Source organism: Vigna umbellata, chromosome 5 (assembly GCF_029865625.1).
Source record: "Vigna umbellata cultivar VRB3 chromosome 5, Vumbellata_1.0, whole genome shotgun sequence".
Lineage (NCBI taxonomy): Eukaryota > Viridiplantae > Streptophyta > Magnoliopsida > Fabales > Fabaceae > Vigna > Vigna umbellata.
Genome location: NC_142169.1, coordinates 15764857 through 15780437, shown reverse-complemented (window position 1 = coordinate 15780437; position 15581 = coordinate 15764857). Strand labels below are relative to the sequence as shown.

General features: G+C 32.7%; 2 protein-coding genes across 2 annotated transcripts; one reads left to right on the top strand and one right to left on the bottom strand.

The window, feature by feature from the left end:
- Nucleotides 1-1978: 1978 nt before the first annotated feature.
- On the bottom strand, nucleotides 1979-2739 carry LOC148197811 (uncharacterized). Its single transcript, XM_088091740.1, has one exon. It carries the CDS (start codon nucleotides 2664-2666, stop codon nucleotides 2325-2327), a length of 342 nt encoding a protein of 113 aa, XP_087947866.1. The 5' UTR covers nucleotides 2667-2739; the 3' UTR covers nucleotides 1979-2324.
- Nucleotides 2740-10986: 8247 nt separating this feature from the next.
- LOC148197810 (uncharacterized) lies at nucleotides 10987-11687 on the top strand. The gene is made up of 2 exons (XM_088115637.1): nucleotides 10987-11454; nucleotides 11580-11687. The coding sequence occupies exons 1-2, from the start codon at nucleotides 10987-10989 to the stop codon at nucleotides 11685-11687; spliced, it is 576 nt and encodes a 191-aa protein (XP_087971763.1).
- The last annotated feature ends 3894 nt before the right edge of the window (nucleotides 11688-15581 follow it).

The following is a 15581-nucleotide window of genomic DNA, read 5'->3' as shown; positions in this document are numbered from 1 at the left end:
ACTGAAGTTAAATAATCTTTTTGCACTAGTGATGATTGAGTTTGTTATGAACATAATATAGATCAAAGTTAGTCGCATTAGTGAAGAGTATGAAAAGAGAGTTTCTAAGTTCTTGCAATATGCTCAAGAACATGCAATGTCTGTGAATGAAACATGTTGTTGTCTTTGTGTTCATTATCGTTAGACATAATAAGTGATTATCCGAATACGTGTGAATCATATTCAAAAGATTATACAAATAAATGTGACTATATACTAATTTGATCACTATTTGATAACTATTTCGGTCACAATTTTGGATGAGTTCGGATGCTAAATTGCTTTTTATTTAGTGTATCATAACTACCATCCTTATTTTTAACATTGGATTACCATATAAATAAACTTTCACACTAGAGATTTTTAAACTACTTTAGTTTGAAATAGAAGTTAATTTTTAAAACTAATTTTTTTCTTAAGATACATAATAATTTGATGCTAATTACTTAGTCTTAATTTTCTCATTTATCACGAAAATATTTTTTTATTATGTGCTGTAACTTTTCATATTATAGTATCTATTCTTAAATAATTAATGTACTAAAAGTGAATTTAAATAAACTCTCTTACAAGATTAGCACTAATTATAACAATTTGGTCCTGGCAAACTCATAACGCACACGTTAATAGGTTCCGGGCAGAGTGCGATTGGATTCTCATCATACACTGAAGTTCTACATTTGAGTGGATAAGCACATAAATAACTAATATATATATATATATATATATATATATATATATATATATATATATATATATATATATATATATATATATATATATATATATATATATATATATGTATATATGTATGTATGGATGTATATATTACAAATTAAAAGTGAGAATAATGACAGCTTAAAATAAATTCCTCCCTATATTAAGATAATTACTATCCTCTAGACCGTTCTTTATCATTTCATGATTTACGTTTCATTTGTTTATATTGAGAATTCATGTATAGAATTGGGAAGTGTGGGGAATCTAAATAAAACAAGAGAATAAGCGAATAACAACATTACCTGATCAAAAGGCTTCAATTATTTAGCTATAGTAGTGTGGAAAGCACATACAAACAAAAACGAAAGCTTTTTCATTTGTATATTCTTAATATATCTTGCTCAAGTGAACAAACTTCATCACCAATTTTCAGTCTTTTAATTTTTGAAGAGTGGGCATGACAGAAGAACAAATTCTTCTAGCTATTCTGCATTTCGTTTAAGATTTGTGCACTCACCAAACTTTGGTTTATAATATTATTTCATGAAAACACATGTTTTGTAAGGGTTCAGATCTTTTTTGCATTTATAATAAACAAAAGCTAAGCAGTGGGTCGTAACTTCTGCTGCTGCTGTACACGTTTCTCAGTGAGGTTTGATCCCAAGATTTGATTGGGCAGACTATTACCAATATTAAAGCAGATGTTGGAAATTTTGTAAAACTATGTAAGAAAAATCCTCATATTTCTGTTCATGATTTTGATATTTTTAAATACTTTTCTCATGATACATCATTTTCCCTTCTATTTCTGAAATTTTTGTAACTTCTTCCTATTAACTAAATAAACTTTGATAGTTAATAGAAAACGAAAATATATATTGCTCTTTGATAGTTTAATCATAAATGGAAAAAATGCATAATAATCAGCTTAACTTTCATCTTTTCTTTCATCCACACTTTTAAGGAAGAAAATTTCATGTTGTTTAATTTCGCTCTTGACAATGATTTAGATTCCGTTTCGGTGAGATGTGTCTTCATTAGTTGTGATATTTTCAGAGACCCTTTTTCAGGTTTTGATAATTCTTTATCTTCTTTTGCCAAGTCTCCCACATTTGTTCACATTCTTTTCTACATATTCTTGTGATATGCTATCAGCACTGCGCTGAGTTCAGAGAAACCACACGCACAACACAAACTCACAGCAATGCAAATAGGAAAGTGCAAACTCGATTGGGTTTCCTTCAACTATTATATCTCGTTTGAATTACAGTTTGGAACCTACAGTTTGACACAATGAAAAAGCACTCCTTAGTTGCAACTTCTACTCCCTATGATTTCACATAAAACCATAATTTTCTGCATAATCCAAACAAAGTCTACTATTTAAGATGAGCATACTTATTACAGCATAGCATAATATTCTCTCTGCACAAAGTGCCCAAATGGCACAAATGAAAAGGGTATACTTATTGAATGCTAGGCCCTGCAACCATAATCATGCTATAGCTAATATATATATATATATATATGGTGGTTGATCATTTGATGTCTTAAAACGTATTTGCTTATGCGTTCAATCGCTCAAGCATTAAACGTTTTTGAACCATAGCGATGTATATTTCAGCCTTTTTGTCGACACTTTCATCTCCAGGAAAACCGTATAACTCTTCCAAATTGCTCCAACTATCTGCTACCTTAATGCGAACCTTTGGATCTCTCTTTGTGGTGGAATAGTCCTGAGGCACCACGAACCCTAGAGTGGGAGGAGGAGAAGAATAGTGATTTGGCTTAATATCTGTGGCTTTGTATTGCATGGTTGAGGAAGGTTTTGGCGCATTGTTTCTGTAGAAAGGCACCAATTTTCCTTTAAAGGACCCTCTGGTACCCTTTCTGTATGCAGCCTCCATTTTGAGGAGCAAGAGAATTTTGAGAACAGATATATGGTATTGAAGGGTTCTAAAGGTGTGAATTTCAGTAGTTCAGTAGCATGAGATTGAAGGTATATATATTGTTGTCTTGAATTGGAATCCAGATAAAGATGAGGATGGTCCCTCATCTAAAAATCTGAAGGCATAAACTCTTTAAATTCGTATTGGCTCACTCGTTTATTCCAATTATTAGTATTATAAGTTTGATTGCTTTTCTAAAACATGTTGCTCTCTTTTTGCTAATAGAATCCGTGTTTTATTATCTTTTATCTAGTAATGATCTAATTCTTAGAGCTACTAATTTAATAGTTAACGATTATTCTTTAGTTCAAAGAGTTTGTCTCCGTTAAGTAGTATAGTTTCAATTCAAATTTTGTCGATGAGAAATTAAAAATATTAGTGGATTTACTTAATTAACTTTAGTTTTACAAATTATCACTGGAAATAATTTCCCATTTTAATACTAAAATATTATAATATATATTAAGATATCTTTGAATAAATTTCTTTCTAATAGTTTTTTTGTTAACTTAAAATTATCTAATTTATTGAAGGAATTTTTTAAATAAGTTAATATTATATTTTTCTATAAGTTTATTTATGTGTATTACAGTTTTATGTGATAATTTATTTCATTTTTTTTAATTTATTTTCAGATACATATATTTATGAAAAGCTCATTCGAATAGAGCTTAAGCTTCAAAATGTGTTTCCCAAATAAAGTATATTAAAAATACAAAACATAAACATGTTTGTTATGTTTTTTCTTTACAGTGTTAGACTTTTAGCTCAAAGGAACAGACAATGGAAAGTTTTAATAAATGAATTCTAAGTTTAATTCAAATTAAATTAACCTTATAAAATAGTTTGAGATTTGATATTTATAAATGATTTGATTGCGAATGACATAATAAATAAATTTAATTAATATTAAATCTTATTATGGATCTGTAGAATGAGATTTCATGTTAACTTTGCAAAAAATTATTCAGGATTTAGGGAAAAAAAAAAAACATATTTAAAAGTAAAAATCTTACACATTTATCTAAATAGCAAAAGAATTCATTTTTTAATAGAAGCTCACTTGTCATAACTTGAGCTAGTAATGGTTGATAGTGATTTATGAGTAGTAAGAATCTAAAACAAAAACTTTTGCCAGAAAAATCTACCCTACCAAAGCTTGGCAAGGGATCAGATTCTGTCTGTGGAACAAATTTTCTTCGAGGTTAGGCTGCATAGTGCATCTACAAGTAATTATACCTTTTCCTTATCTACAAAACATGCTATATGAATTAATATATTTATTTATTTTGCCTCATGTGTTTTTCAAATAAAAGAGTTAAAAAGGATATATGAAAAATGGTATAGGCTTAATTTGGATTTTACATAAAGGGATGATACGTGGCTCCACATTATATGCTTGATAGTTCAGACTTCAGAGTAGGATTTATACTTCATCCACTGAACCAAACTTTTTTTCTATGTACATTTTTCGCGAGATGCCTTTTGTTATATATTATTATATGTGCAACATCACCTCAATGTGATACGTGAGATTAAGAATTTTAGTTTTCAGGATATTTAGAAAATTTTGACTATTTAAGCACTTTTTGGGTCCACTAATTAACACGACCAATGACCAGATTGTGCAGCAGCAGAAGAAAGCTAAAACATATCTTCAAAAAGACTAAACAAAGCAAGATCATGTTAATGGATGGTGGATAAGAATGGTGTCCTTTTCAACACTTTGAAGGAAGCTTTCTTTTAATCGCACGAGGCACTTTTCACTTGCGAAATATGAAGTTTAGCCCTGCACATTAAATTAGATTCTATTTTATAAAAGTGCATTGAAGGCTAATTATTGTATTTGAGATTTATTAAGCAGTTTAGAGTTTTACCACATTGTTTTAAAGGTGACTTAAAGAATTAAGAATGGTATATTTAAATTGTATTTTCAATCTTATTAACTCTAAAATTATGGAAGGTTAGATATATCAAAATATTTTACAGAAACGAATTAATTTAAAATCTTTTATTTTTCTTAAATTATGTTTATATAGAATTTTTATACAACCTAATTCTTTTTATCTATTATTTTGTAATATATAATAGTCTTACATTGTTTTGTACAAGTCAAAGTTAAAGAAAAATATAAAGGTTAAACCCCTTTACTTGTCCCTATTTAAGTGGGTTTTTCCCAGTTGATCTCCGTTTTTTTAAAATCCCCAATTGAATTCTAAAAAGTGCTAATTTGAATCAATTGAGCCATTGCCGTTAATTTGGCTTAACGGGGTTAAGTTTTTACTGAGATTGGAAGTTGACGTGTCAATTTTTTTAAACGTGGCATTCTCATACCTTTGTATGTGGAATATATTATTAAAAAGAAAATTCTGAAAATTGAAACCCAAAGGTTCATCGTCTTCCTCAGACATCGACATCGTCTTCCTCACACATCGAGCTATCTTTCGTTGGCATTTTATCAGAGAAAAAGAAAATGGAAGATGACTGGGTCTTGAATGAGTTTTCGCGTTTGGAATCGGGGTTGAAATTGGGTTTCCTGATTGGTGCGATTTTGAGTGTTCTCTTAAATCTTTTCTGCAGTTTTGGGTCTCACGAATTGGGGGTTAGGGTTTGCAATTTGTTCTTGCAAATTGGGGTTTTGGATCTTGTTTAGGAATTCTCTTATACGTGCTCTATTCTTGTTTTCTCAAATTGCGTTTTTGGGTCAGAGTTCTACTTCTTATGTTCTTGATCTCGTAAGTTTCATTTGAGTTGACGATCGAGATTTTGGGATTATGGCTTTCAGGTTCTGTTTTGGAATTGGGGTTCTTGTTTTGAGATAACAACAATTATTCCAGATGTTAAAGCACGATTTGGAGAAGCGAAGCGATGACTCAAGACCGGTTGGAATGTTAACCACCTGGAAGAAAGAGGTATGAGATGGATCGAGACCGGTGTTGCCAGGGGGAACAACGACATCAATTGGGGCAACCAAACCACCAGAGGGAACAACGACGGCTTGCAGTGTTGGGTGGTGTTTGAATGACAGTGAGGGAGGTTGATGAAGATGTTCGTGAATTGGTGGAGAAATCGAACTCGGGACGGCGTTGTGATTCGCGTTCAAGGGTTCTGCTGGAGAAGATGAAGATGGTTGCTGGAATGCTATAAATTGATTGTGTGATGGCGACACAAGGTGGTCTTGCGGCGGCGACGCTAGTGTTGGGTGATGGCGAGGTTGCGGCAAGGCGGCAGGGTGGCTGACGGTGGCCTAGGGTTGCCCATGGTGCTTACGGCAGCACAAGCAAATTCCTCCCAGCATGCCACATTTACAAAAATTGACACGCCAACCTCCAACCTCAGTAAAAATTTAACCCCGTTCAGCCAAATTAACAGCAGGGGCTCAATTGATTCAAATTAGCACTTTTAGGACTCAATTGGGGATTTTAAAAAAATGGGGATCAAACTGGGAAAAATCCACATAAATAGGGGCAACTAAAGGGGTTTAACCAAATATAAATATGTTTTTGTCTTTTAGTCCTTTAAGACAAATTTTAAAGACAAAAATGTGACTTAGTTCAAAACTCCAAAGTGTGAAGGCAAGATAGTCCAGAGATACTAAACTATCAAACAATTCATGTTTTGAAGTTTAACTCACAATTAATACTTAACAAAATATTGTTTATGGAACGAAGCGTCTAATGGATTGTATTTGCTAAAGAATAACACTCAAAACAAGTGTCTATCCAAAATGTTGAACGAAATAATCATTTACAATGGTTTTATAAATATACATGATTGATAAATAGGGTCTGATAATAGAAACATTTAAGTAGACACTAAATTTAGCATTGAAGCTCAAGATTTAATATCCAAACAATGTTGAGCCAATAAGTGTCTAAATGAAACAAATCGTCTAGGATATGAATATAAGGTACTAAATGCTATCAAATAATATATGAATATTTGATACCAAAACTGCATTTAATGCATATACTTAAAAAGCACTAAATGCTATAAAGCTCCTAACAAAGCGCTTAATCTCCATAATATTTGAACAAAAAGACAAAGTCTTTAACACAAGTAAAAATAAACGTCTTTACAAGTTACTCAAAACAGACAAGCATAAAATGATTATACCAAGCATCAAGCCTAAGCAATTAAGTCATCTAACGAATCAAATGCCTAGATCGTCTAATGGTTTGAATTCATGTACGTCAAAGTACTTTTTTGTTTGTTGTGTTGTGTCCTCTTTTTGTGCATATTATCAACTTTATTCAAAAGTCTCATCAAAATCAGAAGATTGTTCAAAGATATGAAGATATTCAAAGAAAGGTTCATACATGCCTTCTACCCGTCTCATCTGTACACAACACAATTGCTTTTCAAGAAAGTTGCTTTGCAAGAAAGCCACATAGCTTCTAACTCTATCATAAAGGCTACATACCTAGAAGAAAATCAAAGTTATGAGTAATGGTCATCTCTTGAAGAAGGCTATATAAAGAGGACTAGTAGAAAAGAAGATAAAAAGAAGAAAAAGAATAAGAAGAAAAGAGAACAATTCTTTTAATCATTATGTTGCTGCTTTACCTCTAAGTTCTTATTATCTAAAGTCTTTCTTTCAAAGAAAAAGAACTTTTATAAGCTTCATAAGTAAATTTTATTATTCATATATCCTCTTTAAGAGATTTATCTTTTGTCTTGTAAGAAACTAAAACACTTGTTGTGTTATATTCAGAAGTGAATCCAAACACTTGTATTGTTTAATTCAATGGAGTTAAACAATTTAGATGTTGTCTACTGAGGATAGTGATGTCGATGTCATGCTCAACTCAAATTAATGTTGCAAATTAAATGTAGTATACTAGGCAATGACTCATAGGTCATCTCTCAAGGACCAATTTTTGGTTCCGTCAAAGGATGAAACATGTAGTCGGTGGAGGGGGGGTTGAGCATAATGTGCGAACTAAATTAATTGACCAAATCATGAATTAAAACACTAATTAAGGACAGGTTGGTTACTAGTTTAACTGCAATGCTTCCAATCTCATATTAACAATAATTGATTCGCTTCTTTTACCCTAATCCAACACAAATTAATCGACTAAGCGAAGATTAATCCAGTTTTCATTACAGCGAATTAAGCAAACGCTATGCACCTATTTAATCACTTTCGTGCCACACAAGTTAAGCAACTGCGAGTCTAATCAACTAAGCGAAGATTAAACGTATACAAATCAGATTATTAAGCGTGAAACCAATTTGAAACGTATAGAACAAATTATACAATACAAGGTAGAAGAACATAATCAAATTGACAGTATAATAATCTCAAGGAAGCAATGCAATATCCCTAATTACCAACCCACAGATTTCAAGCTACCATTAAAACGAATTAGAAACAACAAAATGAAATTGAAAACATTAGAGGAGAGGCAATATGAAATGCAAAAATTGAACAGGACTGGAAAAAGAATTGAAACTGCAAAACAAAACTGGAAAACAAACACGAAATTGGAATGCAATGAAATTGGAAAACAAAAGTGCAGAAGCAAGAACAGTAATTGAAATTGGAGTTTAAAACGAAATTCAAATTAAAATTAAATGTAGAAAAACCTAAGACAGAGGACCTCCTTTGTCCCAACATAAAGGAATGGAATATAATAGAATGCCTAAGTTGTGGCTGCATGGGTTCAAAACCCTAGGCCAGCAAATCTACCCCAAAAAAGGGCTTCCCAAATCTAACCCAAAAGTGGGCCCAAAGTCAAAGTTAAAGTCTGACCCTGAATTAGGAAAACGAAATTACAAATGAAATTAAAATAAAATGTTAAGGTGGAAAATAGTGAGTGACGTGGCAGCTGTCTTGAAGTCTTGAAGTCCAAAATAAATTTCCAAAATTGTCTTGAAAATAATAATAGAAATAATTAAGCTTAATAATTAAAATTAATTAAAATATGAATTACTAATCAAATTAAACCCAAATAGAAAAATTGAGAGAATAATGGATAGTTAAGCACAATTCAACAATTAAATTTGGTACAAAAAGCTAAGTATAAGAAGAAAATAATGATTCATCAATACCAAGAGTGGATAAACTCGTTTTGATCGTGGAACCCCTTAAGAGGTCTTAAGGAAGACTAGATTTAGCTCAGGTTGAGCGAACTAGTATAAAATAACTTGTATTATTACTTTTCTTGCTTTAAATGTTTTTCTAATTCTAAAAATACACACATTTAAAAACTATTACAAATCGTTTAACCCTTGCAATATTAAGCGTTGATTTGCAAAAAAAGTTTAAAACATTATTCAAATCCCCCCTTTCTATTGCTTTCCTACATTTCAGTTGGTATTAGAGCTAACCTCAGGGTTAGTTTTTACCAAGACTTGAGGAAATTATCTAGATCGTAGTGGAAAATGAAGGAAACGTCATCAATCATCCTCCTCTATTCAAAGTAGAAAAGTTCAATCCACTCCAAAAAAAGGAATTAGGGACACTCAATCTATCGAAAACTACTAATTTCCACTAGTAATATATGTGTGGTGACGGATTACCAAAAATTAGTAATCCTTCGATAATCTCGCTGTCGGTAATTATTATCGACAGATGTTGCTTGTTGGTAATTACTAATAGGAAAATCTATCGGTAATTACTGAAGAATATAGAGTATGATGAAGATGATGACACTTGTGGCGGTGAGCTGTTGAGCGCACGATTCAACGACTTTCTGAGCGGCCTCGACTTGTCGTGTCTTGGAGCGAACGCAAGCGAAAGCGGTGATGGCGGCGTCAACCTCTCTCTTCAAGGTCTTGACACGTTGCTGGAGTAGTTTGATGGGGGGGCTTCGTTAGTGGTGAGGGAGGATTTGGAGAAGGTGTCGTCGTCGATGATGAGGACTTTGAGAAAAGGATGTAGGGGATAGAAATTAGGAATTCTAAAGAGGGAAAATGTGATTCTAGAGCGAACGCGAAAATGTGAGTTAAGAGATAAAATCAGTAAATATATTTTTAATAAAATTTTGAATTTGAAGTTTTTACCATGTATTATAACAGTTGAGAAGTTAAGTATCATAAAAAAAGGTATATTATGATAGGTTTACGAAAACATGGCATAATACATTTTAAACTTAATTTCAATTTTTCCATTGCATTGATACATTATCTCTGGTTTTCAAAACTACGTCATAATAAGTTTCATTTTTATTACGAAAATGTCACTAGTTAACCTATTATGATAGGTGGATTTTACTCGTCATAATATGTCGTCATAAAATCCTATTTTTCTACTAGTGCTAGATGATTCATTTGATAAATGCTTAAATGATTTGATGTTTGTTTGTTACCATATATATGTTCAGACGTTCTTTCTTTTTGAAGAATATTTCATTAAATATATTTGTTAAACTTCAAAACTGAGTTAGTAGATCATCTAGTCTCTCTAGACAATCTTTTCTTTACATATTATACATGTATAATAAAAACAATTAACATTTCATACCACATTGAACTTGTTGACGAAACCTTTACCTTACCACAACCCGTTCTTACCAATTTTAACCACATAGTATGAGTGAAAATAAACTTTATTTCATTAACTAAGATATTTAAATAACTAACTTATACATAAAATTTATATTAATTTTCCACGTCTTACACCATGTTCAATTCTTATTCAACTAATCGAGTTTCACTTCGTAAATTAATCACTAGTACAAAAAGGAGAAATGGCATCGGTTAAATTTGCTTTTATGCATCGGTTCTACAACCGAGGTATATACGAACGAGGTAAAAAGAAGCAAGTTTATACCTCGGTTCTGAACCGGGGTAATACGAGAGAGGATTATGCCTCGGTTATTGATAACCGAGGCAATTGTGTGTTTTTTTGTATGCAGGATTATTTTAGTTTTTTGTATGCATTTGGATTATTTTGGTTGCACAGAAGCAAAAGGGTTATTTTTCCTTTCCTTTCACAAAACCAAATCGCAGATTCACAAAACCAAATCGCAGAATATCAACAAGAAGCAATTACTTTCCCAGTCGTGGTTCAACAAGAAGCAATTATTTTGGTCCAACGTGATTCAATCACTTTCCCAGTCCAGCCTTAACAAAATCACTCCCAAAATAACAAAGAAAAAAAATAACACTTGTAAGAATCAATTGAGAACGATTTGGGTTTTGAAGCAATGAGAACGATTTGGGTTTAGTTGGCAGAGGTTGTCATCACCAACTCTGAGAACGATTTGGGGGAAGAACGGATGCTCCTGCAAGCCCAAACCAGAACAGAGAAAAGAAAAGATGAAGGTTGATGCCTCCCCTCTTCGTGACTTCGCCAACGCTGCAGAAACGCCACCGCTGCAATGCAGAAACGCCACTGCTGCAGGACCGCGACTTCGCCACCACCTCGCCGCCACCTCTTCGTGCCTCGCCAATGCCACCGCTGCCACCGCTGCAGGACGCCCTTGCCGCTACTCGCCACCACCTCACCGCGACCTCGCCGCGACCTCACTACGGTCTCGCTGCGGCCTCGTCGCGTTCTCGCTACCTCCTCCGGCCCTCAATGACGCTGCCTCCACCGTTTCTCCTCCTCCTCTGTCGCGCCGTTCGTCCCCGTCATTCGCTTCCTCCCCCGCCACCTCAATCGATGCTTCCTCCGCCGTTTCTCCTCCTCCTCTGTCGCGTCGTTCGTCCCCGCGCCGTTCGCTTCCTCTCCCGCCACCTCAATCGACGCTTCCTCCGCCGTTTCTCCTCGTCCTCTGTCGCGTCGTTCGTCCCCGCGCCGTTCGCTTCCTCCCCAGCCACCTCAATCGACGCTTCCTCCGCCGTTTCTCCTCGTCCTCTGTCGCGTCGTCCCCCCTTGTTCGTCATGCGCCGCTCTTCCTCTGCCACCGCCGACTGTAGGGTCTGCCTCTCCAAGTTCCGCCACCAGATTTGGGGTTGGCAGTGGTGTGGTTTAGTTGTGGGAAAGGTAGGTGGCGAAGAAGTGAGCAGGGTTTGAGAGAAAGGTAGGGTTTGAGAGAAAGGTAGAGTTTGAGAGAAAGGTAGAGTTTGAGAGAAAGGTAGGTTTTGAGAGCAGCAGTGTAGTTCAGGTAAAAAAGCCGTGAAATTTTAGACCTCGGTCCTATTTTAACCGAAGCATAAACCTATTTCAACACCACTTCTTTTTAGAACCGAAGCGTATCAGGCCAAAACACATAGTATTAGGCCTCGGTCCTATTTTAACCGAGGCATAAACTTATTTCAATACCAGTTTTTTCAGAACCGGGGTATATAAGTTCGTCTAAATTACAAGTTTGCCACCGCTTATGTATATGTTTCGGTTTTCCTTTAACCGAAGCCTATTAGACGAGTTAAAAAGCCTATTTTTTACTAGTGAATGTTGAAAAGATACAAATTGAGTATTCTTTGGTCCGTACCCACTTCTCGCTAAACAACCCAAGTATTCTGGAAACTCATCCACTTAGATCAAATAACTTTAAGTATTATTTGAACCTTAAGCATTCTTAATTAAACAACCCAAAATATTATTTAATAATTAATCACTCTGAATTAACAATTCAAGTATTATTTAGAACACTAGTTTTTAAATTAAGTACAAAATCTGAAAGTATCATATTAAGATGAATTAAATAAATTTAAATTTCAGTTTTTATTTCAATTCAAAGGATCTAAATTGATTCATAGTGATCCTGTGAAATGTTTTTTAAACGAAAGTGACATTTAATACTAAAATTATGAGACGAAAACTCATTTCAATTATATACTTCATTTTGGAGAAATGTGTCGAGATGGTCAAGGAAAATCTCATGATTTATTCCCTTATAGAATGTGAAAAAACTATCAATTCTTAAAACAATTTAATCCAAGGACATAAACACAACCATGAATAAGCTCTAATAGTGTCACGAGAAAAAGAAATAAGAAGAAAAAAAGTAAAATTTGAATAACATGAAAAGGAAAGATAATGGAATAAAATATGTCATTTTCTTGTTTAATTTACACTTAAAAACTCTCCAGGATAAATATCTCAACTAAGAATATATAATTTCATACAATGTTATTTTGCAAGAAATGCAAAAATTTCTATTTATAAAACAATAGAAAAATAAGTAATGGGTTCCTTACATCTAACTAGAGTATTCTAAAATAAATATTCTTTTTAGAAAATAATTTCGAATATTCTGAGAATATTCTAATAGAATATTATAAAACAAAATTTAAAAGAAATATTTCATTCAATCACATCTCTAAATAAAAAAAGAGTTATGTTTCCGCAAAAAAAAAATATATATTTCTTATATATATTTTTCTATGTATTTTTAATTTCTTTGCCTTCATTCTTTGATATCCTTTGTGTTTTGTGCTTCTACCTTCACTTAACCTTCTAATATATTAGATTTCCATTCCAGTTCCCATCACTTGCTTATTAGAGTATTGGATCGAAAAATCCAAATTGATTACAATTTCATGTGTAACGATCTCTTTTTCATTTATGAGTAAGTAGCCATCAATCGTAGAATCAATTCACTATGATAGACTCAATAAGGTGTATGAATTGTTTTTATTGTGGAGTGATTGCTGGTTAGTGATGAGAAAAATCAATATTTATGATTGTTGGACATGTTAATAATGGATTGTGTTAGTCATTTTGAAAATTGTGTGTTTATTTTTGTTTGCGGATAGTTAAGTTCTAGTGTAAGTCTATTTAATACACAAGATGTTGGATTATGTTTATAATAATATAGTAATATTTTCATGTGTTTGTTATTTATTATAAGAATTGATATTAGTTAAATTTATGACTTAGCTTGCTAACAGTGAATAACACTAGTATAAAGAAGAAAAACGATAATGGTTACTTTTGAGTTATGAAAGTGGTTTCAGAACTGAGATATATTAAACAAGGTGAAAAAGGAGAGATTTTTTATCTCAGTTTAGAATCGATGTCAAAAGTTGAATATTTTTCTTAAGTTATAAAAAAACTAAAGCAGTAAACAAAAAAAATTAAAAAAAAGAAAATAGTTTTCGATTTTTAGTAGCAATTTCAATAGCAATTGTTGTCATAGATCCTATTAGATTTAAAATAATTATTTAATTTTTAAACTCTATGGCAATGGTTCTTGGGAGAACCACGACCATAGATCTTGAAAATTAAAATTATTTAAAATCTATAGGGTTTATGGCAATAGTTGCTATTGGAACCGTTGTCATAAACTTCTTTTTTGCTTCGGTTCCTAGATTAACATTTGTCATTGGTCTAATTTTATTTAAAATATTTTTTTATCGTAAAGGTTTATGGTCTTGGTTTGAGCTAGAACCAATGCCATGTATTCTTTTCTACCCCGATATTTACCACAACCGTTGTCTAATGTCTACATCTTTTGTAAAATGTGGTTTTATTTTTGTGACATCCTACATCATGGAAATCACATAAAGAAACATGCATAATATATAACATACATTCATCACAAATACATAGCAGAATATGATTTTTAATAAAATAGAGAATTATAACTGTATTTCACAAAACTTAATGTTTTCATATTCTAATGTACATAATATTAAAATATTACGCCTACATACTACTGTACAAATATATTGTTAAAATAGAATGTCTCAATTTCTCACACCAAGAGGGGGGTGAATTGGTGAAATGTAAAAACAAAATCTTTTTCACAAAAATATTGCCTTGATACTTTTCTTGAATCACAAGGTAAAAAATTTTCAATGCAGCGGAAACTTAATCGAATGAATGCAGAACGTAATCGATTGAATAAAGAGAGTAGGGATGAGAAAATTCAAACACTGTGTTTTTATACTGGTTCAACCAAGCCTGCATCTAGTGTCTTTCCAACCACAGGAAGTCAATGCACTATAATGATCAAGGTTTTTACAAAAGGGCTTTTATAGCGACCACACGTCAAAAATATAAAACACCTCTATAACCCTCTAATCAAAATATAGGCAGTGCACAACAAGACCAGCAGCAAGAATCCCCTCTCCTGCTGTTTAAACCCTTTGAGACACTCTCAAAGTCAAGAACGCAACACGCTCTTCTTCCTGTAATCACAACAGGGAACCTCAAACCAATCTTCAAAATATTGCAGAATCTGATCTCTCAATGACACCCAAATGTGCAAGTTGATCAACCTTTGAAAAACACAGTAGTTTTGCTCTTCAAGAAATCACAAGCAGTTGATCACCACGGTCAGTCTTGTTTCTTGGAGCTTTTTCTTTCTTTCTGAAAGATCATAGCTTTCTGCAAAAGATATGAAAATGTTAGAATCACAAAAGTTCTTACGAAATTCAAATATGCGTCAATTTATAGAATAACTCATCTCAGACGCAATTTAATCGACTTAGCTACTAATGCATTCGAATACAAAATTTTTGTTATAACAGTTAGCAACAATCATGACAATTAATTGAATTCGCAATTAATGCAGTCGACTATCATTTAATGCTTGGTCAACACAATTAAAAATATGACCGTTAGACATTTATGTCAAGCATTAACAGAATTTCAAAACAATAACAGACTTAATCGAATATAGCACGCATGCAATCGACTAAGTAACAATGTTAAGCATAGTTTTGAAAAACTTTCTCTTTGAAAAAATCTCACAGCATACTTGAAAATAGTTTGTGCAAAGACACGAGTTTTAATCGATTCATCTCATAATGAAATCGACTTAACAATGTTATTTTGCCACACATTTAAAGTTCAACATAAGTGCTTGTGGTTTTCCCTTTCAACATCATATGACATGCTTTCACATATAAAAACACATATGTAACACAGTGATATGCAATGAACAACACAATCATGCTCTCATATATGCTCAAATAGATTTAACGCATTTATCAAAACATATAACATATAAATATGGAACATGTAACACA